The sequence below is a fragment of the Peromyscus leucopus genome, chromosome 16_21, assembly GCF_004664715.2.
Source record: "Peromyscus leucopus breed LL Stock chromosome 16_21, UCI_PerLeu_2.1, whole genome shotgun sequence".
NCBI classification, from domain to species: Eukaryota; Metazoa; Chordata; class Mammalia; order Rodentia; family Cricetidae; genus Peromyscus; species Peromyscus leucopus.
The window spans coordinates 35497609-35525380 of record NC_051084.1 but is presented as its reverse complement, the minus strand read 5'-3'; the positions used below and the strand labels follow the sequence as shown (position 1 = coordinate 35525380).

Below are 27772 nucleotides of genomic sequence, written 5' to 3'. Positions count from 1 at the left end.
GGGTCTCTTCTTCCACCATGTGGGTTCCGGGGCTCGAACTCAGGACCTCAGGCTTGGCAGCGAGCACCTTTACCCACTAAGTCTTCTCACCAGTCCCCGGCTCAGCTATTCAATGCAGCAGCATCTTTTAGATTCTAGCCAGGCCCTTCAGGCAAGTGAAAGGCCAGACAGGCAACCAAACTGACAAGAAGCAAACAAAGCTCTCTCTACTAAAAATGACACACTGCTCTATGTAAAAGAAAGAAAGAAATCTAATGAATCTACAGAAAAGCTAGAGGAATTAATAAGTGAGTTTCACCATGTAGCAGAAGAGGATCAATGCTAAAAAGTCAACTGTGTCTCTATATGCTGACAACGAGCAGCTGAAATTTTTAAAAATTTACGGAGCAGGTGCAATAGCATTGAAATGTGAGGTACTTAGAGATAAATCTGGGGAAAGAGGTGACATTTCTGAACACACCGTAGAGAACGTTGCTGATACAAATTAAACACCTAATATCGTTAAGGCATGAGATCTCAAACTCGGTGTGGAGACAGAAGGCAGAGTCCCAGCAGGCTTCTTAGCTGACCTCCACAGGCTGTCTTGAAATTCACATGGGAATAGCACAGGGTTGGGAGCAGTCAGGACCCTCTTAGCAGAGAAGAACCAAGCTGGAGAGCTGCGGTGTATTGAGAAGGCAGCACAAATGCAATGGAGCAGAGTGCTGTAAAGACAGACGAGTGAAGATATAAGAGATCGGCCCACACTTGGCTGCACAACGAAGCTTGAACCTGGACAAAAGGACGAGTCAGGAGTATAAAACGGCCAGCCTGGGCTACAGAGCAAGGTCCAGGACAGCTAGGGCTGTTACACAGAGAAACCCTGTCTTGAAAAGCAAAACAAACAAACGAAAAAAGAAGGAGGAGGAGGGGCAAAGAGGCCCGTAAGTTGGAGCCTTATGTAATGTTAAAAAAGAGTAACTCAGGGGCTGGAGAGATGCCTCAGAGGTTAAGAACACTGGCTGCTCTTCCAGAGGACCCAGGTTCAATTCCCAGCAAACACATGGTGGCTCACAGTTGTCTGTAACTCCAGTTCTAGGGGACCTGACACACTCTTCTGGCTTCCCCAGGCACCAGGCACATACATGATGCACATATATACATGCAGGCAAAACACTAATACACATAAAATAAACATTTAAAACAAGCCAGGTGGTGGTGGTGGTGGCGGCTGCGGCGGCGGCGGCGGCGGCGCACACCTTTAATCCCAGCACTGGGGAGGCAGAGGCAGGCGGATCTCTGTGAGTTCAAGACCAGCCTGGTCTATACCAGGGCTACACAAAGAAACCTGTCTTGAAACAAAAATTAAAAACAAACAGTAACTAAGAATGGATCACTGACCCAAATGTTAAACCCACAACTGTACACATCTTCATGGAAATTTCTTTTCCTAGTATAAACCTGTTATATTACAAAATACCTGAAGTCTGGCTAGGTTATAAATAGTAGAAATGTAAGTCTTATAGTTCTGGAGGCTGAGAAGTTCAAGGTCACATGCAGTGTCTGGGCAGGGTCTGCTTCATAACTGGCAATTTTTGCACCACCCTCACCTGGTGGAAACCATAACACTGTCCTCACTTGGTAGAATGGATGAAAGGGCCAAGGAGGCCAGGGTAAGTCTCTGGAGGGCAGAGCCCTGGTGACCTTGTCATGAGGCCTGTTACCTTCTAATCACCTGCATGGCCTTCTAATGCCATCGCCTTGGAGATTAGACTTCAGTATACGAACATTAGAGGGATGCATACTTTATAAATACCTCCTGCCTTGGATCTAGAACATGTGAAAGATGTCCATTCTTGGCTCTTCTGTCCAATATTATATTAGCGATTTTAGATGGTGCAATAAGGCAAGAAAAATAAATATCCTGCAAGACTATTGGAAAGGAACAGAACAATGCTTTATTTAATTCAAAGGCAATCAATGATGTATGTTTGATATAGAGGACAAGGGAAGCCCTGAGTGAATGAAGGTGTGTTGTTAACATAGACCCCAGGGCCTCAACCCCACAGGAATAACAAAACCTTTCTCAGATGAGGCTGGGAGGAACAGCAAAGCCTTCTGGTCCAAGTGCAAATGTTAACAGTATGTTCGGAAAATATCCACCATAGCTTTCTTCCCCTAGCTATTATCTGCACCAAGACTGCTCCTGCCGAGCAAGACTGGCTAGAGCGGCCTCCTTGTTTATCTGCAACAATTCCACTCCTTGTTCAGGTGTGTGCAATAACCCTGCCTCCCCGTCTACCTGTATATAACAAATACTCGGAGCTTCTGAGGTGCTGAGGCTTCTCCATCAGAGAGCCCAGTCCACCAGATCTCAGCTTTTCTATGCGTCTCTGTATTTGTCTTTTCTTCGTTCCCTTGATGCCTCACTCAGGTCAATCCCTGGAGCTGAGCGGATCTGGCAGTCTGAAACTCAAAGCACTTGAGAACAAAATGACCAGCCCTGGTCAGCCGCACGCAGTCAGTTGAAGGGCATACCAGCTCAATAGATAAAAGTAACTGTATTCCACACACAATTAGGACATGAGATTTAAGACATTTTACTAACATAAAAAATAAAAACATATGAATGAATGAATGAATGAATAGACAAACAAATAAATAAATAATAAATAAATAAAATAAAAATCTCTGTCCCAAGTTATAAAGCAACCCTGAGAAAAATTAAGAAAATGAAGAAGATACTGTTTATGTTTGGGAGACTGGGTGGTAATATGTGATGTTAATAAATTGAATGTTAATAAATACATTCAATACTGTCCTATTGGAGTCCCTAGCATTCTTTTGTTAATAATATTAACATTAATGTTTCTGGGCTCCAAGAACAGCTGGCATCCCATTTTTTCCTTTTTTTTTTTTTCCTGCAACCTTGGCTCCCTGTGTGAATGCATGGGAGAGCATTTGGAGATTGCCAGTTGAAGGCATTCACGGAAACTCTCAATGACTCTCAGAATTACAGTTCAACTCGGGTGCGAGAGAGGACCATGAAGAAGAGAAACAGATCCAAGGACCCCAAGCTAGTTCAATAGGGATCAGTCTAGTAAATGAACAAAGTTCCCATTTGGGAAAGAGACAAAGGTCCTCTGATGTTGCATGGGGGAATTAAGCAGAGACCTGATGCTGGCCGAAGACCTGGAGGTTAGCCATGGGGGGAGCAAGCAGCCAGAATTCCAGTACTTCAGGAACATAGCCCGTTTTGTAAAAGCCTGGTGCCTTTCAGTGTACTGTGTCTACGGCAATTTATCAAGACATAGGCCAGGGCAATTTATCAAGGCAGGCCCTGCCTACATGGAGCAGCTCTGAGCTCACCTGGCTCTGGGGGCGTCTGCACACCCCAGGGCAGACCCTCTCCATCACAGCTAGGCTGGCAGACACTGACTTCCCTCCTGGGGGCTGGCTTGTCCCAGCCGCTCTGTCTACCCCGCTGGACCCAACCTGGAAGGAAGCCAGATCTCAGAGTTTTTCATTGAAGGAGACAGGCCCACCCTTCTTCCGGTCATGGGATCACCAACTTGTCAGTGAATGAGAGTCTTGAGACCTGCCCCGTGACCCTACTGGGCAGAAAGGCTGATGACATCTCCAAGTCCTCTGGGGGCCTCCACATGTGATTTTAGATGTTCTGTGTTAATAAATAATAAAGCCTGATGGTCACGGGAAGGGACCTTGAGGTACACCAACTGCATCATGAATTCTGTTTCGCTGAGATGTGGCTTCAAATAGCTCATGTGAGCGGCTTAAGCTGGCTCAGCCAGTAAAGATGCTTGCTGTGTGAGCCAGGTAACCTGAATTCCATATTCAGAACCCATATAAAAGGTGGACGGAGAGAACCCACTCTCAAAGTTGCCCTCCGACCTCCACCTGTGTCCCCTGCCATAATGGCGATAAGAAGTAAAATATGGCATGCAAAATACGTACGTGTTGTGATTGAACAGCTTATGGCAGTCACATCTTCCTTCATGATTAGAAACACATTGGGATGCAAGAGTTGCACGTTTGAGGGCTGGAAAGGTGGCTTGCCAGTTAAAGGCACTTGCTGCCAGGCTTGAAGCCTGGGGTTCCATTCCTGGGACCCACGTGGTGGACGAAGAGAACCCCAGCTCCTGACAATTGTCCTCTGACTTACAGTAATGCTGGCGCCTGAGGGGAGATGCACAGAGTAAACAGGCCGATTAGTGTTATGTGCTCATGCATTATTCTCACTTCGTTGCACAATGTCAAAGCCTCGGACACTGTTGCATCTTTGACGTCTTGTGGAAGTTCCTTATACATTTTGCATTTTGTATACAAACTTCACATCAACTGACTTACCTTTTTAGCATAGGAAAAACGATTAAATTGGGGGATTATTGTCTCGTCATTGCCCATGTGATTTACATACTAGGCAATGTTTTTGACATGTCATATTTGGACAAGGGCACATTCCATTCATATTAAGATTTAGTTTCACTGTAAAAAAACTTAACAAGCTGATTCCAAGATAAATAGAAATTTAGGATGTCAAAATAATATTGAAAGCTGCCAACAGGGCAAGAGACCTGAGGATGAACTCCAGACCTCTGTAGAGCCAACAAGATGGTCCTGGTCACCAAACCTGAAGACCTGAGTTCGATCCCCAGAGTCTACAAGGTGGAAGGAGAGAACTGACTCCCACAAGCTGTCCTCTGCCTTCCACACATATGTCATAGCACATGTACCTCCGACACAAACAGACAAATAAATAAATCTAATTAAAAATTATAATCTACCAGCTGGGGTGATGGGTGCGGCGGCGGTGGCGCACACCTTTAATCCCAGCACTTGGGAGGCAGAGCCAGGTGGATTCCTGTGAGTTCGAGGCCAGCCTGGGCTACAAAGTGAGTTCCAGGACAGATGCAAAGCTACGCAGAGAAACCCTGTCTCAAAAAAAATATATATATATAATCTACCATAACACTTAGAGTGTGGTGTTACAGTGAGGTTAAGGCACCACCCTTGAGAGTCCAGAACAGAGCACAGCCCACTGGTTCTGACCAAAGCATCCACAGAAACTCAATGGGAAACAAAAACCTTTCCAAAAGACTGTGCTGACACCCCTGGTTAATCTTGTGGGGCGGGGAAGGCCACTGTGCTGGCTAGTTTTGTGTCAACTTGACGGGAGCTAGTCACCAGAGAGGAAGGAGCCTCAATTGAGAAAATGCCTCCACAAGATTCAGCTGTAAGGCATTTTCTCAATTAGTGACCAATGCAGAAGGGCCCAGTTCATGGTGGGTGGTGCCATTCCTAGGCTGGTGGTCCTGGGTTCTGTTGGAAAGCAGGCTGATCAAGCCATAGGGAACAAGCCAGTGAGCAGCACCCCTCCAATGGCCTCTGCATCAGCTCCTGCCTCGGAGTCCTGCCCTGTGTGAGTTCCTGTCCTGTCTGCCTCCAATGATGGACTATGATCTGGAGGAGTAAGTCACATAACCCCTCTCCTCTCCAACTTGCCTTTTGCTCATGGTGTTTTGTTGCAGCAGTAGAAACCCTAACTAGGACAGCCACTTTTCCCTGTCCATGAAGGACAATTAGGACGGCATCGCACACTTAAATGGAAGGCTAAGGATCTGAAAACTTCAGGAAGGACACACAGGAGACACAAACTACCACGATCACAAAAGAAGCATAAAGAACTGATTGCTGCAAAACTTTAAAAATTAGAAGTAGGGGAGGGTGGAGTCTGCAGGAGGATGGGGGATTCAAGGTTAGCCTGGGCTCTATGATACCCTCTCTGAAAAAAAAAAAAAGAATTAAAACATTGGCTCTTTGAAAGACACTGTTAGGAAAATGGAAGATAGTGTGAGCAGTGGTGGCCCACGCCTTTAATCCCAGCCCTCGGGAGGCAGAGGCAGGCGGATATCTGAGTTCGAGACCAGCCTGGTCTACAGAGGGAGTTCCATGACAGCCAGGGCTATACTGTGAAACCCTGTCTAGAAAACAATGGGAAGACAGACCGAAGACTCCAAAGAAGACTCATCTCTACACCTCTAGCTGACACAGGTTGTGTACACAGGGTATTTATGGAAGTCCTGCAAATCAGCAAGATAAAACCCAGTAAAAAATGAGGCAATAAACCGGGCAGTGGTGGCGCATGCCTTTAATCCCAGCACTCGGGAGGCAGAGCCAGGTGGATCTCTGTGAGTTTGAGGCCAGCCTGGGCTACAGAGTGAGTCCCAGGAAAGGCGCAAAGCTACACAGAGAAATCCTGTCTCGAAAAAACAAAAAACAAAAAACAAAACAACCCCCCCCCCCAAAAAAAAACCAAAAAAAACGAGGCAATAGATTTCAACAGACTCTTCATTAGAAAAATACTATCAAATGGCGGATGAGCACACAGAAATGTGCCCGGTACCAACCCAGCAACCAATAGCAAAGTAGCAACTGAAACTGATGTCACTTCCCTCTCCCGGCTCCCATGGAAGGATGGCTGCCCAAATCAAATGTTGACAAGGGTGTAGAGCAACTGGGCTCTCCCACACTGATGATAAGGGTATAAAATGGCAGTGACATTTAAAAAAGAAAGTTTTGCCAATTTTATTTTTAAATATTTATGTGGGGGGTCTGGAAGGATGGTTCAGTGGTTAAGAACACTGACTGTTCTTCCAGAGGACCTGAGTTTAATTCCCAGCCCCCACATGGCAGCTTATAACCATCTGAAACTGCAGTTCCAGGGAATCTGATTCCCTCTTCTGACCTCCATAGGCACCATGCACACAGGTGTTATACAGATGTACATGCAGACAAAACACTTACATATAAAAATAAATTTTAAAAAATAAATTAGGTCTGGGCAGTGGTGGTGTACACCTTTAATTCCAGTGCTTAGGAGGCAGAGGCAGGTGGATCTCGATGAGTTCAAGACCAGCTGGTCTACAAAATGAGTTCCAGGACAGCCCGGACTGTTAAACAGAGAAACTCTGTCTTGAAAAACCAAAACAAACAAACAAACAAATGAATGAATAAATGAATTAGGTTATGTGAATGTATATCACATGTATGCAGGTGCCCATGGGGGTCAGAAGAGGGTGCTGGATCTCCTAGAGCTGGAGTGGTGTGACTGCCCAATGTGAATGGTGGGAACTGAAGTCAGGTCCTCTGCAATATCAGCAAATGTTCCTACCTGCTGAGCTACCTCTCCAGCCCCTTGGCAGTTTTCTAGAAAGCTAAATATATACTCACCAGATGACCCAGGAGTTTTCCCTATAGATATTCACTTCGGAGAAATGAGAACATATGTCCACAAAAAAAAAAAAATCATATTTGCTCAAGAATATTCACAGAGGCTTTGCTCATGCTAGACTAAAATGGGAAACAATCCAAACATATTCAACTAACTAATAGAACAGGAAAAAAAGAATGTGGTGCACGTAATTAATAGGACTAAGAAATAACAAAACCTGAACTTCCGGTGTGGGCAGCAAGCTAGTTGAACATGTCACAAGGCTTTGAGGTGACATCTGGGGACAGGCAAGGCTCACCTGCAGTCTTCCAGAGCTCTTGAGTGTGGCTGGGAAGGGGTGGGGTTCTCTAAGAGGGTGGAGGTGTTCCTGTCCTGACGGGGTTCCTAGTCCTAGTAACCCTAGGCACTTGTCCAGATTCCACAGAACTTCACATTTAAGATCTGCATTTCCCAGTGTATAAATTACATTTAATTACATTTTAAAAATCAATCCCATTTTAAGAGGGGGTGGAGGCAGCCCTGCCAGGAGAGAGCAGAAACTGGTTTTAATGGTTCTTTGATCTTGACTTTTTCCACACTCAGCATTCCTTGACTCAGTGAGCATCCACATCCAGCAGTGTCTCTCTAGGTCTTTTGTTTATTTTTTTTATTCTTTTATTTTATGCATACAGGTATTTTGCCCACATATATGTGTACCATGTGCAAGGGTCTGTGGAGGCCAGAAGAGGGTGCTGGATTCCCAAGAACTGGAGTTACAGACAGTTGTGAGCTGCCATGTAGGTGCTGGGAACTGAACCTGGGTCTTTAGAAAGAGCAGCCAGTGTACCTAACCACTGAGCCACATCTCTTTCTAGGTCTTAATTTCCACACTGTGCCCTTGAGTGATGGGGCTATCTCTGGGCAGCGGCCCCTGGAAATTTTTTATAGCTCCCTTCATTTGCAGCTCAAGTTTTCCCTTGTTGAAAATACGGTATCACACAACTTGTCAATTCAAAGAAGTGAGTAAAAATCTGGAAAGCGTAGCCATGCTCAGAGAGAGCAGGCATCTCTAAACAGACACATATTACAACAGTGTGATCCTGCTTAGACATGCCAACCAGCATAGCGGTTTCGGAACAGCCCATCCCCAGCCACCGCCGCCGAGGAAAGCTAGACAGGGCCAAGTTCACAGTCCAGGGTGGAAGAGATTTTGTGGCAAATAAGCAAAACTGAGGGATGTCTAAATATTCACAAGCAGATGCATTGAGTCCTTCACTTCCAACGAGAACAGATTCGAGTGCTGACAGTAGATGGGGGAGCTTCATTAGGGTTGGAATTCGGGAAGGAGGGGTTTCACTATGTCTCCCCCCCACACTCACACTCTCTCTCTCTCTCTGGCATAATTTATTTTCTCTAAAATGTATTTAAAGTCACTAAACTGTTTACTTATCATAGAGAGGCTTTTCAATGTATGTTTTAGCAAAGTGAAAAGGAAAACGCCCCTGGTTGCCAGCAGCCCATCCCAAGGGACCATTCCCTGCAAGAGGACCTCCTTCCTCCTGCCCTTCCAGAAAGTGCATGGGAATCAGCTCGGAACGGTTTCCACCGGAGGACGCGTCTGGCGTTTGTCCTGAAGATGACAGTCCGTTATCTTCAGCGCTGGCTCAGTCTTCGAGAGAACCGACCGCACTACCAAAAACTCAGAACTGCGAGAAGCATGGCAGTGGAAGTTGTCTGTCTTCCAAATTCCTTCTGAAATGTCTCTGGCCTTTAGTTCAAGTGACAGCTATAACTTCGGTGACCGCGCTTCTGCCTCAGTGCAAACCACACAGAATCACAATTCTCCAAGAAAGCTGTGTTTTGTAAAGAAGACGATTTAAATACAGAACTTCATGGAGTGGGTTATTTATGTTGTCTTGCCCTCTCTGAAAAGGGCGGATACTGCATTTAATTTGATAAACCGTCTACTATTGCATGAACAATATTGGAGGCGTTATATAAGCAGTACTGAAATCGGACATATTTGGCACAGCAAAAGGAGGCTGTATGTGCCAAGAGCTGTATTCCTATAGTTTCAAGATAAATATAGAGTAAGATGACTCTAGATGTTTTTTATTAAATAAGGTAGCTCACTGTTCACCTGAATGCATTGCAATTGGAATGTCTCAACAGTCAACGATGAGAAAGTAGAAAAAGGTTGTTGTGCTTTTCCCCCCAGGGTGGTAACATGTGTTCTCTCCTTTTGTATGACCTCTACATACGTTAACTCCCGTTCATGACTTAGGAGAAGCTGGTGGAATGGGCTGATCATGAGAACAGTCTGTCCTCAACAGAGACCTCAGATAAGTCATTTTCCTTTGGGAATTTTACTTTCCTTTAAAAACAAAACAAGCCGGCCGGTGGTGGCGCACGCCTTTAATCCCAGCACTCGGGAGGCAGAGCCAGGCGGATCTCTGTGAGTTCAAGGCCAGCCTGGGCTACCAAGTGAGCTCCAGGAAAGGCGAAAAGCTACGCAGAGAAACCCTGTCTCGAAAAACAAAAAACAAAACAAAAAAAACTACTTTTATTAATGTGTGTATGTGCCTGCTTATTTGTATGTGCCCCACATGGATGCAATGTCCACAGCGGTCAGAAGAGGGCATCTGGTCACCTGGAACTGGAGTTAGAAGCGATTGTGAGCTACCTGCTATGGCTTTTGGGAACTGAAAGTGGGTCCTCGCAGTTAAATGCTCTTAACTGCTGAGCATAAGAATTTTTCTTTCTTGTCAAATGTATTGGTGCATGCCTTTAATCCCAGCACTCAGGCAGAGCTCTGAGTTCGAGGCTAGCCTGGTCTGCAGCGTGAGTTCTAGGACAGCCAGGGCTACACAAAAAAACCGTGTCAAAAAAAAAATTCTCTCTCTCTCTCTCTCTCTCTCTCTCTCTCTCTCTCTCTCTCTCTCTCTCTCTCTCTGTGTGTGTGTGTGTGTGTGTGTGTGTGTGTGTGTGTGTGTGTGTGTGTGTGTGTATAGAGTTAGGGGAAAACCTCACCCCCCAACTTGTTTGAGGCAGGGTCTCTTGTTGTCCTCTGTCACATCCACAAAGCGGGCTAGCTGACCCTTGAGCGTCCACAACCCCCCTGTCTCTGCCTCCATCTTGCCACAGGCATGCAGAGATTACAGTTGTAGACTACCACATCTGGCTGCACATGTGTTCTGGGGATACAAATTCAGGTCCTCATGCTCTTGTCTCAAACGTTTTACCCATTGAGCTGTCTTCCAGCTCCTCCATTTCCATTTCCATGAGCTCCCAGTTAACATCTACCTCCAAGAACAACCTAGGGGACCAGTAGGAAAGCATGGCCTAACACAGAAGAACGTGGGATTCTCCACAGTCCTTCAGATTGTGGTGGGGATCAAGGGGTCCCGCATGCCGAGTTTGTTGCCTGCGTGGGCTCTGGAACCAGCTGCCTGGCTTTGAGCCTGTCTCTGTCCTAGCTAAGTGGGGTCATCCAAGTCTCAGTGCTTCTGTTTTCAAAGTGAGAACGACCATGGCTCCCTGCTCTTGCTTATCACAGTTACTGACAGCTAATTTATGTGGTGTTCCCGGCTGTAAGGACTGGAACTATCAATGGGTGCGTCAGCCAGCGTCCTTAGTTTCTAAATAATGATCACTTCTGAGCCCAACAGTCAATGCTCTGCCCACAGTTGTGGAGTCTATGGAGTCTTTGAACTCACAGCATCCAAACTCCAACTTACCACCTCTCCCCAGCCCATGCCCCCAAATCATCTTGTTGTTTCTCCTCCTGACTCCAAGTCCCCAAAGTTGTGGCACAAAGTCCAGAGACTTCTTTTTTCCTCTATGGATCCCCCAGGTACACTCCCTGTATCCCTGGGACAGATCCTCTTATACTAGGACCACTCAGTGGCCACCTCCCTCACCACCCACCCCTCCTCAGGCTGCTGTGACATGCAACCTGAAGATGCTCCCTGGTACAGCACCCATGAGGCCTTCTGCTGTCACTCAGCTGCTGTGACTCCTGCTCCCTCCATAGTCAGATCTCAGCCCTAGCACACGGGGCTAGCAAGCCCCGGCTGGGACTGCTTCTTCTGGTCTCTTCCTTCCGGGGTCTGGTCATGCAACTTCCTGACATGTCTCAGCTCTCCCTTTACTGCCTCAGGGCCTTTGTCCCTGTGACTTCGTGCCTGCAATCCCTCCTTATCCCTTTTCCATGCTTATGGCTTCATCTTTTACTCTCTGGTGGGACCCAGCACCCCAACTTTAGGGCAGTGTCAAGCATGTCCAGGCATGCTTGCCCATAACCGGTGGCCACTATACAAGCTGCAGTGCTGTGGATAGGAGAAATCAGAACCCCCTGCTGGAGATGACTGTGAATGTCGAGATGGGCAAATCCCAGGTGGGAGACATCTTCCAAAATACTCAATCATCCTCAGCTGTCAGGGTCATCAGACATGAGGGTGGGGTGCTGAGAAACTGCCACAGCCAATAGGGCCCTAAAGAGTCACAGTGGGAGGGGTCCTGGACTGGGCCCCCAACACAGAAGGAGGATATAAGGCACAAGCCAAGGTAACTCGAATTAATTCTTGTTCTTCCTGTTGTACCTGCCATCGTGGACGCATCACGTGAAGCAAATATTCCACGTGTGTGTTAGCCATGGCAAAGGGGACTGCCTAAGGGGGGTGGGGAAATATTCTGCATTGTACTTTAAATTCTTCTGCAAAGCACGAAAATGAAATTTACCTTCATAAATTGGCAATAAAAGAAGTTTTGAAGCCCAGCGTGGTGGCCTTTGCCTGTAATCTCAGCCGTTAGGTAGTAAAGACGGGGAGGACCAGGAGTTCACGGCCAGCCTGGGCTACCAGAGGCCCAGTCTCAAAATAAAAGACCATGAGAGACAGCACAGTGGTTAGGGACAACGTTGGGGAGTCAGGTTCTCTCTTCCTGCTCTGTAGGATCCTGAGAGTGAACTCAGGTCACCAGGTATGGCTGCAAGTGACTTTGCCATTTCACCAGGCACGCGTGTGTGTGTGTGTGTGTGTGTGTGTGTGTGCGTGTGTGCATGCGTGCGTGCATGTGTGTGCGTGTGCGCGTGCGTGTGTGTTATATGTTCCTGTGTGTACACACGTGTGCGTGCGTGTGTGTGTGTGTGTGTGTGTTATATATGTTCCTGTGTGTACACACGTGTGTGTATGTATGTGGAGGCCAGAAGTCAACATTGTCTTCCTTATTCACTCCCCACCTTATGTTTTGAGAGGGGGACTCTCCCTGAACCCAGAGATCACCCATTATGTGGATTGTCTGGACAGCGAGTCCCAGGGACCCTCCGGTACCCACCTTCTCAGCACAGGGATCACAGGACTCACGGAGCCCTGCTTTTTACTGGGTGTCCTGGATCTGATCTCGGGCCTTCCTGGTTTTGCAGCATGTACTTTACTGGCTTAATCATCTCTTTGGCCCCCTCATCTCATCTTTTTTTTTTTCCTCTTCGTGACAGGGCTTCTCTGTGTATCCCTGGCTGTCCTGGACCTCACTCTGTAAGGCAGGCTGCCCTTGAACTCAGAGATCTGCTGACTCTACCTCCTGAGTGCCGGGATTAAAGTCGTTTGCCACTGCTTCCCGGCCTCATCTCAATTTTTTTTTAAAGGGAAAACTGTTCCTGCTTGAGATCCACGGTGTCCAGGTGGGCATCTCCATTGCCCTCATCTTGAACTTGGTCAACTTACTACCTGGGTCTCATGGCCTTCATCTGTGAGTGGGGCCCCAACAGCACCTATCATGTGTGTGGTTAGCATGTGAAGAACTTAGGCCAGGATCAGCACTGGCTATGCTCATATTATTACAAACGGAAGGACTTTTATCACAGACGGCGCAGCTTGCAAATGTCTAGGGGTCCTTCTTCCCCGGACTAATCAGGAGAAGCTTTGTGAACGTGACTCTCAAATCTTCCCACTCAAGAACCTGCAAACTGGTTCTTGTGAAAGCCTACCCCCGACTCCCATCCCCCAGGGAGCAGAAATCTCTCTTAGAAGGGTCCCAGAAGGGTGACTAGGGACAGTTCCACAGCCTGCTCCCTCTGCCTTGTGCAGCGGCGCTGAGGAGGCCGAGGCTGCCCTGCGCCCCCTGGTGGCACCTGCGAGCATAGCCAGGACTAAAGACGCCACGCACAAGCTGCCAGCCACTCTTGCTGGGAGCCCCAAAAGCTGCTTTCAAATCATAATTGTTATGAAATAGGTAGCTGTTATTCAGCTAGATTAGAGGATGTATGCATATTCCTTTTAGTCCTGCGAAGTAGTGATTATTTCTCTTTTACAGCGGAGGGCACTGATACCTGGAAAGGGCAACTAAGTGGCCGGAGATCTCCCAGCAGGTAAGAAGAACAGCGGGGGATGGGGTGGGGGTGGGGGTCTGGGGCTACATCCATAAGCTCCACCTTCCAGTCCAGCATGCTATCCTGTTTGGGAGACATGAGAGTGGTCCCAGAAGCATCTGAAGCCTCCATTAAGGGTCAATACTGGCCGGGGCTTTCAAAGCAGTTGCGCCCCCACAAAGGCTGTCCTACCTCCAGCTTCAGACCTGGGCCCCTTCCCCGGGGCCTCCAAGACATGGAGGTGGAGCCTTGGGGCTACTTCTTATAGCCATTGTAGGCCTTGTATCAATAACTTCTCTTTCTCTTTTGCCGACGCACAATGCAGCCTACTGTGTGCAGGGAACATCATTGGTACATCACGAAAAATAAAAACAGAGGCCAACTTTGGCCACCCAGGGCCCTCGTTCCTGCTCAACTAGAAGAGGCCCCCCCTCGACGGAGTGTCATGGCACAGGGTTTGGGGACACTTCTGGCAAGTTTTGTACAGCTTCTCCACTGTGTTACCTTGCACGTGGGAGGGAAGTGGCCATTCCCAGTTGAGGGCCAAAGCTGAAGCTGCCTGGGCTACCTGGGGGGCGGGGGGGGGGCGGGGGCAGCGGCAACACGACACCCCTAACTGCAGGTGGCTGGGAAAGGCAACTTCCTGAGACTTCACACAGGAAGGGGCCCAGGGGAGTTATGGGAGATTCCCTGAAAGGGCTGACCCTAATTCCAGAGCAGATGTTAAGACTGGAGAAATTGGATGACAAGGAAAGACAGAAGGCAGCTATAAGCATACATGAGTCATGAAAGAGAATATAAATCTAATTTTCATCTAGTTGCAACTCTGTTATAGGTTTTCTTTTCTTTCTTTTTTCTTTTTTGTGGTGGATAAGTGAATAAAAAATGTAATTGAGAGTGAATACGCAGAACCCTAAGGAAGTCCCCATGGCCTCAGAATGGCCATGCTAAGTACAGAGATGTTCACTGAGATGAAGGAGCCTGGGACCAACCGGACCAGGGTTAGAGTGGCTGCCTTACACTAGCTGTGAGATGTTTTTATTTGTGAGTTAATTAGAATAAAGGGACTTGGCTTTTTTAAAGTAGAGAGAGATTCCAGACTGAAGGACCGGATCAGGGCTGGGTGGAAAGGAGGAAAAATGCTTGTTACCCCCCTGTGCCCAGCATGAATTAGCAAGCAACTTTTAGAGAAAAGTCTCTGATATCCCACTGAGGGAGAAGGAGCCTTCAGCGTCTACTGAGCTCTCGGGCACAGTGCCCTTCTAGGGTCTGAGCAGGAGACGTGAGTCTTGGTACCGATACGCCCCCGGTGTTTCCTGTCAGCCTTTAAATATCCAAATACCTGTTTGTCTTTCCAGTCAGATGTCTGTGTGTGTGTGTGTGTGTGTGTGTGTGTGTGTGTGTGTGTGTCTGGAGGTGTGTTTGGGGTTTTTAGTCCCGTGGGCTTTGGTCTGTGGGTGTTTTTCTAGGTGGGTGTCTGTTTACACACAGGGTGTTTCAGGAAAGGTCATCTTGCACCTGTGTGTCTCTGTTGTCTATTTTACTTGTATATTCCTTTTGCAGGTATGTGTAACTGTCCAGGGGTGTGGAGAGCTGTGTGTGTGTGTGTGTTTGCGGTCTGGAATGGGTGGAGATGGCTGGGTGTGATCAGCCTTTACCCTTGCTCATGCTGTTCCAGGCCAGGCTAAAAATAACCCGTTTACCTTTGCCCACAGAAGCCGAAGTCCTGCCTGGGGAGTTCACTCCACCCATATCCACCCTCCTGGCCCTGGGTGCCCAGCCGTGATGTGGGGCGTCACCTATATCCATTGCCTCCTATAGATAGATCTCCAGTCTTCTTCGGTATGTGGAACTGGGAGAAAGGAGGTGTCCCAAAGTCCTGCTTTCATTGCCCCCTCCCCCAGGGGGTCCTCTTGCTTCTCTGTCCTCACACTACCAACCTTCTAGCCAGCCACTATGCCTCCCAAACCCTTTTTTCTCCAATCTAGGAACAACTTGGGACTGCTTGGCTCTGTTGATGTCCTAACTACTATCACCCTCCCCCCACACACACACTTCCCACCCTTCTACCAACTTCAGAGCCTGCCGAGGCTGCTACTCCCTTCATGAAGAAGCATGCTGCCTCCGTATTTGAGGACTGTTCCAGATCTGCAATGGGGAAAAGCTTATGTGGTCAGTTGATCTGGGCTAAGTGATAGGTAGGGAGGCTCTTGCTATCTGCCAGTGCCCGCCCCCCCCCCCCAACTCTGTCTCTGTCTCTCTTTCTTTGAGACAAGGTCTCACTATGTAGCTCTGGCTTCAAAACTCAGAGAGATCCGCCTGCTTCTGCCTCCTGAATGCTGGGATTAAAGGCGTGCGCCACCATGCTCAGCTACAGGGCTTTTTCAGTCTCATCCCCCCATCCCCTTCACTCCCTCACTCAAAAGTGTCATCCTGGACAAATGGCTTTACTCCTTTCTAAAAATGAGTGTATATGGTATTTACTAGAGACTTGTGGGGTTAGTTGAAATAAAGCCCATCCATGGACTGCCACACTGAAGTTCATGTCCGGGGATGCACAGACATCCTCCAAGCTTCACCTGGCCGCACAAGCTTGTGGGCCCACCTTTGGGTGATCAGGACTTCCTGCAAGAATCTTGGGAACCCCCACGCTCCTTCGTCCTCTGCGTCTGTTCCTCGTTCCGTTTTGAGACAGTTAACACCACTATTCCCCATTTCACAGAGGACAGTGATGGAAACAACTGAGCAAGCTCCTTCAAGGTCACGCGCAGAAGGAGCAGAACCAAGTTTACACTGAGCCAAAGGCAGTAGCAGGCCCTTCTCCATACAATCCCCTTTATCGCTTGGCTGGTTCACCACATCCTCACTCAGATGAGCCATCCTTCCGGATCCCATGTAAAGAGTTCTGTCCTAGGTCATGTAGACAAACAGAACCAATCACGATCCTAACTCATACCCAAATTCCCACAACTGGAACTCCCCACCCACAACCCCGGCTCCACCAGGATTTGGGTGTTTGAGATTTTTTTCTTAAAGCCCCCTTACCCCCCCTCCCCCTTCTGAGACAAAATCAAAAGCGAAAGCTGACTTATACCCAAGCTAAGAAGGGCACGAAAGCTTATTTTCTTTATTTTTGGAAAGAAGATTCGGTGGACTCGGCTTTTCAGCGGGCTGGTTTTTCTGTGCTCTGAATCCTACGTTCTTCGAGGGTCCCCTCTGATAGGCCCCAGCTCGGCCGCTCCTGCCCAGCGCTGGGGAACCCCCTTGAAGGGCCCCGTGGGCCCCGCCCCCGTCCTCCACGCCCCGCCCCGTAGCGCGTGAGGCCCCGCCCCGGCCGGCTGACTCTAGGGCGAGCGCGCGGCGGCGCTGGGCATTGTGGCCGGCGGCAGGGAGGGCGAGGGCGCCGAGCCGCGGGGAGCGGCAGGGCGCGGAGAAGAGCGCGCATCCCACTCGGACAGACTTCGCGGCGCGGCCGCTGCGAGCGCCGCTGAGCGCACTCCGCTGGGATCGCGCAACTTCGGAGCAGGGCGCGGACGGCGCTCGCAGCGGGGGATCGCGGAAAGGGCGCACTAGCGCCGGGATCCTCAGCGGCGTCCGACTCCCGGAGCGCTCCGAGCAGCCGGGCGGCTTCCCGGCGCAGCGTGGCTGCCGCTGCGCCCACGGAGGGCACGGGCTGGCGCTGCCCGGCGCCGGCGAGGACGGCGAGGCGGCGAAGGCGAAGGCGAAGGCGGCGAGGCTGGGGCCCGGGAAAGAGCCCCGAGGGAGAGGCGCCCGGGCCGGGCGACAGGAGCATGAGGGCCCGGAGCGGGACGCGGGGTGCGTTGCTGCTGGCGCTGCTGTTCTGCTGGGACCCGACACTGAGCCTAGCAGGTAGGAGCGAGAGGGAGTGGGACGCGGGGATGTGGACCTGGAGAGTCCCAGCGTCCAACTGCAAGTTCGGGTGGTTCTTAGGGAGTCGCTACGCTCCGGGAACGCGGTGGACGCGCCCAAGTTAAAAGGCAGCTTCGGTGCCCGGGAGAGGGGGGCGACGCGTTGCCACCTGGGGTGCGGTGCCACGTAAGCCCGATGCTCCCTGCTCCTGCCTCCAAGGGATAGTTGCTTGCCCATGGAACGGGATCTGATTCACTTCCAGGTGACCCCCGCCCGATTGCTACCGAAACACTGTCGCTACCTGGGCGGAATGTGTGTTCCGTGCTGTTCGCCTGTAACTTAAGTCTGAGTCTCGGCTCCGGCGGGCTCCCGCGGGCTCCCACGGACAGCACGCGCAGCATTCTGAGGGTCAGAGGGAGAGAGCCGGAGGCTGCGGAGCCCTGAAAGCGCTTGTTCCCCTTCGCCTTTGGGGAGCGGAGGCCCGAAGGCTTTAGCTATTGAAGGGGGAGGGGCCGAGTTCTGCACACCCTGCTCTCCCGAGGTGCGGCGCCGGAGGGTTTGGAAGGGTTTCGTGGTTGGTTGGTGGATTGTTTCTGGGTGAATGTTGGCAGAAGGTGGAGGGACGTAATGTCCCCTGCCGACTTCCCCAATTTTAAGTGGGTTACTGGCCTTCTCACCGTCTGGGGGAATAGACCAGGTGAGCTCGCCTCTGCATCGCACCTGGACGCAGCAAGATTCCCTAATAGGGTTCGGTGGACTCCTAAGTTTATGAAGTCCCCTAATCCTCCTCTCCCGCCGCGAACGTGGAAGTGTCTTGCTGGCCCTGTAGGAGCTGTGCTGGGCGTTGCAAAGTGGGCTGCATCTTCCTTGGAAGGAAAAGTACACGCTCGCGCTAGCCTTTCTGGTACCCAAGCAGGTGAACTGCCGGCAGGGTGCCTTGACTCCCGAAGCTGGGTGGGGGGTGGGGGGGGATGGAGGGGCATCCTGCAGAAAGGCCTCTCTAAGCAAAGGCTTAGGATGGGGCAAGAAAACTAGCGCTTTCAGCTCTCTCTCCACCCCACCTTCCTCAGTGATGCTGACATCCGCCTTCCCCTCCTCCCCACCTCTCTTTCTTAAAGAGCTAAAGGTCCCTCCTCTGGAATTAATGATTCCCACGGTCAGAGCTTGCTTTTAGCACATCCCCCCCACTTTTTATTTTATTTTTCTCCAAGCCTAGTGCTGTAAAGTTACAACACTCAATCATTTGATCCAAGTTAATTATGATTTGGGCAGACTCGGGTATTTAAAGCAGTGTTTTGAAGTTGGAAGGTAATGATGGGGAAGGGGGCGGGGGAGGGGGGCGGGAGGAGGCAAGCTAAATGACCAGCCTTGTTTTAAAGGGTGCAGTTAGATGTGGGAGGTGCTGGATTGGGTGTTAGTTTCTGTTTAAGGCCGTCTGGGGGTGATTGAAGGGTAGAGTGAAGTCTTTGGAAGTGGCCCATGGGTCGGGCTGCATCTTGGGAATCGGGGATAGATACCAAGGTTACTGAGGTTGGGGCTCCATTTGGAGAAAAATGGGACTGGTGGGCCTGAGTGGGTGGACTGGGCCAGGAAAGCTGGAGATGGCCTGCTTTTTCTGCTTAACAAAGCATTCGGCCCCCGTCTTCCCCGGAAGAAACCCCAGGCCCAGGGCTTTGATGGATTTGGGCACGAACGGTGCCCAGTCAGAAATGGCCTCTCATACCCAGCTTTGAGTGAGCAGAAGCCGTGTTGGAATTGTGCTCATTGCATAGCCCGGCGGGGGCCTCCTGCCCACCGGCCTGGAGAAGGGCCAGCTGCTGGGGTCCGCCTGCAGCTTTCCTTTGCCCAGAATATGCTGCCCTTAGGAGCTTACCTTCTGGGAGGGAGGACACTCCTCTTCTTTCCCACACAGCCTGGTTTCCCCATTGCCTCAGGCACCAGGCATCTTTCCACCAGAAGGCTCGGAGTTTTTCCAGTGCCTCCCTCCTGATCCCATTTCACGGATGAGGAAAAGCAAGGCCAGAACGTAGGGTGTTTTTCCCCCCCTTATCTTGTCTTTGCTTCACGTTTGATTTTGGACTAGTGTGCTGGGCTCCTTTGTTGGCTAGACCAGCTTCAACTACAGGGGATTCCTTCCACACTCTTCCACCTGGCCGCGTTGAGATGTCTGTCGCTGAGGTAGCAGACAGAGTACAGGGACGTGGCTCCAAAGTACCAGGCACTTCCCTCCACTCTCCTGAGAATATGACAGTCAACTCCTTGAGAGCGCAGAGAGTTGTTTTTTTTTTTTTTTTTCCTTTCTCTTTTTAAAGCATTAAGTTTGATGATGGAAGAATCAAAACCAGACTCCCAGAACCTCAGACCCTGGGAAGACGCCAGCCAGCAAGTGACTGGAGCTGGGAGAGGCCACTTCAAAAGCACTGGCTGGCCCTTGGAGTCTCCCTTCTACCCTATCCCCACCCCACCCCACCCCACCCCACTCCATCCAGCCCTTCCCAGGCCTCTGGCTGGGATGGTTGAGAAGGAGCCCAGAGCTCTTGATCGGGCTTTTAAAGGAGCAATTAAAATGGGAGTTTTCCCGGTGTCTGAGCTGCTGCAGCCGCCGCTTGTATGGCTGGTGTTACCCCCAGTTCCCTCGGCACCACAGCGAGCACCCATCCTGCTTAAACAAATGGAAAAATCAAGCGTCTTAATGGGCTTTCTCATTAAAGGGGATGTACCACGCAGGGGAGGAATGTCTCCTGGAATCTCTCTGCTCTGGCCCACCCCCTCCCCCCACACAGTGGGGAATTCCATAGGACCTCGCAGTTCCCTCCGTTTTTGTTTTTGTTTTTTAACTGCTGGAGCTTTCGAGAAAGGCCTTTGGAGTTGCCCAGGGTCACAGTGGAGCTCAGTAGAATCAGGGTTTTGAACTCAGAGCCCAAGGGCCTGCCTCACCTAGTGCTTCTTCAGGCTCCTTCACCTCTCTGTCCTCCCCCCCTCAGGCTGGACAGCTCCCCTGGGGGGTCAGGATGCTGAATGAAACCGAGGCCTCATCTTAAAGTTGGATCACTTTGACAGATTAGATTAGATGGGACGTGTACCTGGAATGGGGAGCGTGAATCCCGCCCAACAGGACACAGCTGGACAAAGGATCAGGGATGAGGCACCTAGAGAAGCAAGTACAGGTCTTAGCAGAACATAGGTCATCGGCTGAGCTCCCTGGCCTACAAATGGCCACATCCATTTGTAGAGTTGGGGACACTTCAGGAACCCGTTTTAATGCCGCCCTTTGGTTATGGAATCTTTAGGTGAAAGGTACTAGGATGCCATTCCTGTCTGTAGGGGCTAGGATGAGGTTTGGGCCCCCAACATCCTCTCCCTGAATCACCCTGATGTATAGGGTCGCTACGGGCTGCCCTGGACCTTGGGGGACAAGCAGGGTGACCTGTAGCCCTTCCATCCCAGGTACTTGGACAGCAAGGTTGGTGTTTCTGAGTGAACAGTACTCAGCCCTCCTCTGGGCTGGCCGGCCACCGTAGTATCCTGGGGCATCAGCAGGGTTTTGGGTAGAAAGGAAACAGATTGGAGCTCTGAGGTCTACAGGAAAGAGCAAGGGGTTTGGGTACCAGGCTGCGACTTGAGGTTGGTGGCCATGAGCCCACCAGAGAAACTGCTTGCTGCCTAGGCAGATGGCCCCCAGGGGGGAAGGGAGGGGAAAGGCTGCTGCCAGGCCTGAACTGGCACTCCAACTGGCATCCTTCTCCAACGCCTCTCCACCAGCTTCCTAAACAGCTTCCACAAATGGAGTCATTAAAGCTGTGAAGCCAGAATGAACCCAAACAAGTGCGGGGCTGTGCTTTTCCCCTCTCTTTTAAAGGGAATTTAAAAGGCCGTAATGAGAATCCTTCAGGGAGAAGCATGTGTCCGAAGGCACGGGGAACCCTGCTCCCCTCCCGATTGGCTGGGTCCTGAAGTCTGGGCTGGAGCGCCACCTCCTGCCTGCCCTTTCGGAACCTGTGCTCTGGCTCGGCGCCTGGGGGATTTTCCCCCGCGACCTGGGCGGTTTTGGTGAGCTAGGGCAACAAGTGAGCACCCCCCCCCCCCAAAAAAAAAAAAAAAAAAAAGGCATTTGGGAGAAGGCTGGCACTCTGAAGCCGGCTGCCGGCTGTTCCCAGGGAGTTAGTTGACAGGCCAAATCTGGTTCGTAGGATCTGGAGGCTGAGGATCGGAACTCCGCTGCAGCCCGCGGGGCAGACAAGCCCAGGCTGAGCTCCTTAAGCCACAGGTCCCCACCCACCACGCGCGCCCTTCCTCTGGCTCCTGGTCTTCCCGGGGCTAATGGCAGGGAAAACATTTGCTGAAGTGCAGGCATAAATCAGCTGCCTACCCCCCCCCCCTCTCTCTTTGTTTCCTTTTCCCTCCCAAAGCTCCGGGCTGCTGGGAGAGCTCCTATTTGCCCCCTTTCCTACAAAGCCGCCTGATTAGCGTCTCCGAAGCTTGGGGGGGGAGGTTGGATTCTGAACAGTCATCTGGTGTTGCTAAGTACCAACCACACTGCACCAGAACCCTCCTGTTCCCAGTGTCCACCTCGCTCGCACCTTTCTCCCCAGGCAATTTAGATTGGTCTGGGTCTGCCCAGTCCTAGGAGCTCAAAGGTGCCGCTTAACCATTGAGCACTGTGTCCCCCTCCTTCCTGGCGCGCCCCTCTTTTCTCAGCTCCCTCAAGCTGCCCCTAGCGCATCGCAACTTCCCCAGCTCCAGCAAGGCGGGCCCTGTGGGTGTGAGATTGTGCGCTGAGGAGTGTTTGCGAGAAGGTGCCCTGGGAAGGTGGCAGGTGGAACCGTGTTTTGGAGAGGGGAGGGGAAGGTGAGTGTCATGTCGCTCTTAGGTGCGTTGTGTGAGTGTGTGTGTGTGTGTGTGTGTGTGTGTGTGTGTGTAGGTGAAGTGTGCAGGAGGACCAGAGTGTGCTGTGGTTTCCACCTTTTGTATAGGAGGGTGTGGTGTGTGTATGTGTGTGTGTGTGTGTGTGTGTGTGTATGTTTGAGCACGTGGGGGGAGGGGTGCAATGTCCTTATGGGCGTGGTTGCGTTTTGTTTGGGTATAAATAGGTGTGTGTAATGTAAGGACCATGAGTCAGGAAAGGTCTGGGAAGCTCCATCCTTTTTGTCTTGTTGGGGATTCCTCTTCAGGACTGGACCTGCCATTTGCCCTGCAGCCCTGGAAGACCTAGTGCCATCCTGCACCCTGCTGTGTGAAGGGTCTGGCCTGAGTGCTGGAATCTGCTGTTGGAAAGTCTGGTGTCTCCCACGCCCCCCCCCCCTCCCCCAGAACCCGAGGGACCTGCCCTAGAGGGACCAAGAAGGGTTATCTGCAGGTAGCCTAGGGGCAAGGACTGCTGATCCAGGTGGTTGAAGTCTAGAGTCCTGCCCCTCCTCCTCCAGCCCCGGCTCACCCAGAGCATTTTTGTGGGAGTGAGATGGCCGAGATGATTAGATGGTTTTACCCTCCCACCTGGCTGTGACTCCTGCAACCCATCTCCCCCAGGGAGGTCTCCGAAATTTTCTGGGGCAGGAACTTGCAGAGCTTGCATGAGGGGCCCTCTGCATCTTGGGCAGCAGGTGTGGCTGGCCTTGGACATAGGCGTACACACACACACACACACACACACACACAGGTGCCTTGGGAGGGCTTGTGGAGGGCTCCCTGTCCTTCCTGCATGGGTCCGCGCTGAGGACTGCCACCATTCTAACTCTCAGATGAGATGTGATACTTGGGAGCAGGAAACTTCACACCTCAACCCACTTTATAATTTACAAAACCCTTTTCTGCGAATGCCTGCAAGAACCTTATTGGGGGGTGGTGGTGGATGCTTTCTTGGGAAGCTGAAGAGGTAGGATTGGGCCTAGATCACTCACAGAGGCCCTAAACCCTGGCTCCCAAAGAGGTCACTGTCTACAGGGGGACCCTGATTCTAGAAATGCTAAATGGCTCTTAAGAGTCTTGGATGGCTCTTAAGAGTCTTGGACGCTGCAGGAAGGCGCAGCAGAAAAATTCGCAAAGACGAGGTGATGAGCCGGTCCCAGCCGTGTGCCCCTCCCCACCCCACCTGGCATCTAGGTTTCATGAGGATGACCTTGGTGCCTCTGGCTCATGGTAGAACCTGGGGCAGGGGGTTGAGATGGAAAGATTTCTTACATTGCTCCTCTCTCTGCAGCTCTTGGAAGTGGATGGAGCCGAGCAAGTAGGGATGGGCTCCTTTTGGGGGGTTAAGGGAGCTCCTTTTGGGGGGTTAAGGGAGCATTCCCTGCTTGTTGCCCTCACCACCACCCTACCCAGACTCAGTCTTCACCTACCTCCTCTGATACCTCCTTTGCAGAGGCCAGTCCCTAGGGCCTTAGCTGCCAGGTAGGGGGCCTGGTGTGGCCAGTTAGGATTCTGAGGAGGCTAACAGAGCACCTTACCCCAGGCTGTCATTAACGGCTTACCTAACTGCCATGCCTCAGTTCCCTCATCTGTCAGATAGGGGTGGTCATGTCCTCACAAGATTGCTTTGCAGATTGTGTGAGCCGATGTCCAGTAAGAAAGACTTTTGTGAGGTGCCTGGCATGTAGTGACCACTCACCCTGTTGTCATGCTCAGAACAAGAAGCGGGGTCCAGAGTAGGCAGGGAGCCTCAGGACTTGGTGGCCCAGCAGCTCCTGGCCTTGAACTTTAAGACTTGAGTCTTATTATTCATTTGCTATAGGACCCTGGACGACCTCCTTTCCCTCTCTGGGTCAGGATTGGTTGATCTCCTATCCTAGGTGTGTTTGGAGTCTGGAAGAGGGAGGTAGAAGGTAGATCTTTAAGGGCTGTGGGGTTTTCTAGCTGGCGGTTAGCAGCAGACAGAGCTAGCCAAGACCCAGCACCACTTCACTTCATTTGTGTTTACAGAGGCCCATCCAGAAAAAAGTCAATTTATTGACTGGAAAGTCCATGTGTGCATTATGCAGCCCTGGGTCTCCGTTGGTCTGTCTCTGTGTCCGTCTCTGTCTCTCTTCCTGCCTGTCTATAAATTACCTTCTAGGATGTAAGTTCACGTTCCCCTGCTCTGTAGGCATCTCTTGCCTCAAAGACTGAGAGCCCTGGATTCTAGGGGCTCAGGAGACTGACTGAAGGAGGAAAGGGATCCCAGCAAGGCTTAAGAGGTCTACAGAGGTTCTAATGGGACTGTTCACTTTCCGGAGTAAGGGAAGCTGATTTACGGGGTAGAAGTGAGGATTCCGGGCACACATTGGACCTAGGAACCCCAGCTCAGCCCTACACTTCACACACATGCCCATTGGTTGCCACTGTCATCATTACCATCGGAAGTAGAAACAACAGGAAACGCATGTTAGGCCTGGGGTCAGGAAAGACTTCCTGGAGGAAGGAAGGCTAGCTCTTGACTGCCCCTTGAAGGGTCAGCAGTTTGGGCTGCGGAGAAGATCAAATGCCTGGAGGGAAGAAGGCCTCTGCAGTTCCACAAGGAAGGATCTGGTTCAGAGTTCTGTCTGATCCAGAAGACTTCCAGGGCCTGGGGTTTCTGCTCAGCCCTGAGGAAAGAGCCCAGGGCTTTGGAGCCAAAAGGATGTGATTGTGTCTCATTCCCGGGCGAGGTAGCTCAGCCTCTTGGTTCTCTAGGTTCCCCAAGACCAACCTGACAGTATGGCCTTCCCTGGTGAGCCATGTGACATAATCTGGCACCGACTGGGGTCCTCTGAAGTCCTTCGCCTTCCCTCCTCTTCTGGCCTTGCCCTCCTCCTTTGGGATGAGCTCTGGTGGGGGGATGGGTCTTGCTCTCCTGCATGACTCTGTGGGAGAACGGGGGACCGGAGCCCCCAGTGGCAGCATCTCCCTTGGTGGGAGAGCTGGGGGCGGGGGTGGTAGGGAAGAGGGTGTCTTTTCTGCTTCCGGTAGCCACCCTGCTGCCTGGTAGCTCAGAAGGCATCTTCAGTTCTGATCACCCACTCGTCGGCAATCCCCAGAGGCCCTGGGTGGCGCCCGGAGGCATTACTGGCGTCCAGAGATGGAGCTGGAGCAAAGTGGCTGGGTAATGCTATCAGAGGCGCCTGGCTGCCCAGCCCGGGGCTTCGGCACCTAGCTGGAGATGCAGAGCTTGTAAGAAGTTGAGTCAGAAATGCCAGGAAAGTTGCTCCAAACACCTTCGAGTCATTTTGTGAGACAGACGGGCAGAGGCGGAGCCAGCAGTGATCCCCGAGTGGGGTCTGTCTCGGGGAGTAGTAATCTCACACCCGCGTCTCCCCTTTTCCTGTCTCGGGGACTGGGAGACAGCCGGGAGGGGTTGAAATGACCAGAAGGTGGGACAGCCATGTAATCACTGGCAGCAGTGATTACTAAGTGGGAGCCTGCTGCGTCTGGTTTTACTCCCTGATATGAACTAGGACCAGCACAGCGTCGTCGTCCTCGTTGTCGGGTGCTCAGTAGCTGCAAAGTGAGATAACATGGAGGCCTTGTGCAGCCGCCACTGGCCAGGAGGGAGCTCTGACCGGTGCCTGTCTGCCTGAATGAGTCACTGGAGAGCGGGACATGCCTGGTCCTCTGCTCACCGCCTCCCCTCTGCCTTGCCCGAGTCTTCTTTACTTTTACTATCTCTTACTAAGTACTTACCAAGATCAGGTGCTATGTACTCAGTGGCCAGGGCCCTTGGGTAAGAAAGAATTTGTTTGGTAAATCTAATGAAGCCACAAGGAATTAACCAAGTTTTGCGACTGGGTGTCCTGGGAGAGAGCACACTAGACAGATGCTGGGCTGTAAGATGTTTGCATTTGATCAGGCAGATGACACATACCTGTAACCCCTGTGCTCCGTAGGCAGAGGCAGGCATATCATAAATTCAAGATCAATTTGTTCTGCGTAGCAATGCCAGCCACCGTTGGGCTGCACAGGGAGACTCTATCTCAAAAATAAACTTGCATCCGATTTGCATGCCCAGTCCCATTGATCATGGCTTGTAGCCGCACAGAGTGCCCCTTGCACGGACATTGGCTCTGCCGCCTGCAGCAGGTGCAGGCTAAGCAGCATGTGGGGAGGCGCAGGGCCAGGGGCTGAGTCCAGGCCCGGCCCCTCCACAGCAACTGCCCCTGGCTTCTTGGCATGCGTGGAGCCTGGTGAGGACAGCAGGTTTGGCTGCAGGGTCAGGCTGCTCCAGGCTGTCCGTGGCACATCCAGCAGTAACATTCAAGAGCATTCCTAGGAGATAAATATCCCCAGGCCCTGGGCTGAGGCAGCAAGATGCCTGGCTCAGCTTCTACCCGCACAGCTGGGTAGCCCCTGGCCCTTGCCAGGAGTCACAGGCTGATCTGAACTCCTGGCTGGCAGCTTAGAGCAGCCAGGGCTGCTGTGCACGCTGACCCCTGCTGCAAATTTCATCTGGCCTCACTTTTCCTGGCTTGCCAGTACTTGGTCTGGTCTCCCCTCCCCCTCCTCCTCTCTCTCTTCCCCTCCCCCTTCCCTCCTTTCCTTCTCCCACCCCCTCTCTCCCCCCCCCACACACACACAGAGAGAGAGAGAGAGAGAGAGAGAGAGAGAGATAAATAGCAGGAAAAAGGAAAAACCTTGGGAGAAATTGGAAGCCTAATTCTAATCTCAGTCCCAAAGCTGATCTGCTGGATAGCATTAAATAGTTTCTTGCCCCCTCTGTGCTTCCTCTAGTCAAATAATCAGGGTCTACCCTGGAATCAGAAAACACAGGTTCAAGTCTTGGCTGCATCTCTTTTTTTTTTTTTTAATTTATTTATTTTTTAAATTACACTCATGATATTCATTAATTACACTCATGATATTAATCACATTTGTGGTATTCATAGATTACATTCGCAGTATTCATTCAATTTTATATATAATATATATATATATTAATTTTTAAATGCCTAATGTCATTTCTTGAAGGGAGGAGGAGGTCTTAAATACAGGCTTACAGCACAATGGGGGGACTCCAGAGGGCAGAAGTTCGCTACTGATGTTTTACAATCTTGCATCTAAGCTGTTAACGCCCATTGTTCAGGATACACAGACAAGGAACTTCCCTTAAGCATTTAGGAGGGTGAAACCTGGCAGGGAATTAGCATAGGGAGGATATCAAGGTCAAGGTCCGTAAGCAAGACAACAGTTACGCAAAATGGAGGCCAGGGCCCTACAGGTCCTTCTTTTATTAAAAAATGAGCTTCTGACTTGGGTTGCATGGGACATCAGCAGGTCACCTTACCTGTCATGGAGACGCCTGCCCAGGCCACACAGGTGCTCTGTCTTAGGTTGGTGAGCGCCCCCCAGGCATTACCCGTCTCTGAATACTCATTATCATA

General features: G+C 51.0%; 1 protein-coding gene across 2 annotated transcripts in view; it reads left to right on the top strand.

The window, feature by feature from the left end:
- Window positions 1–17277: 17277 nt before the first annotated feature.
- Unc5b (unc-5 netrin receptor B) overlaps window positions 17278–27772 on the top strand; it is a 68970-nt gene continuing 58475 nt past the window's right edge. For both annotated transcript variants that reach the window (XM_028886162.2, XM_028886161.2), the window contains exon 1: window positions 17278–17447. In XM_028886162.2, coding sequence (XP_028741995.1) covers window positions 17369–17447 — 79 coding nt within the window. In that variant the 5' untranslated portion in view covers window positions 17278–17368. The remainder of the gene's footprint in view (window positions 17448–27772) is intronic.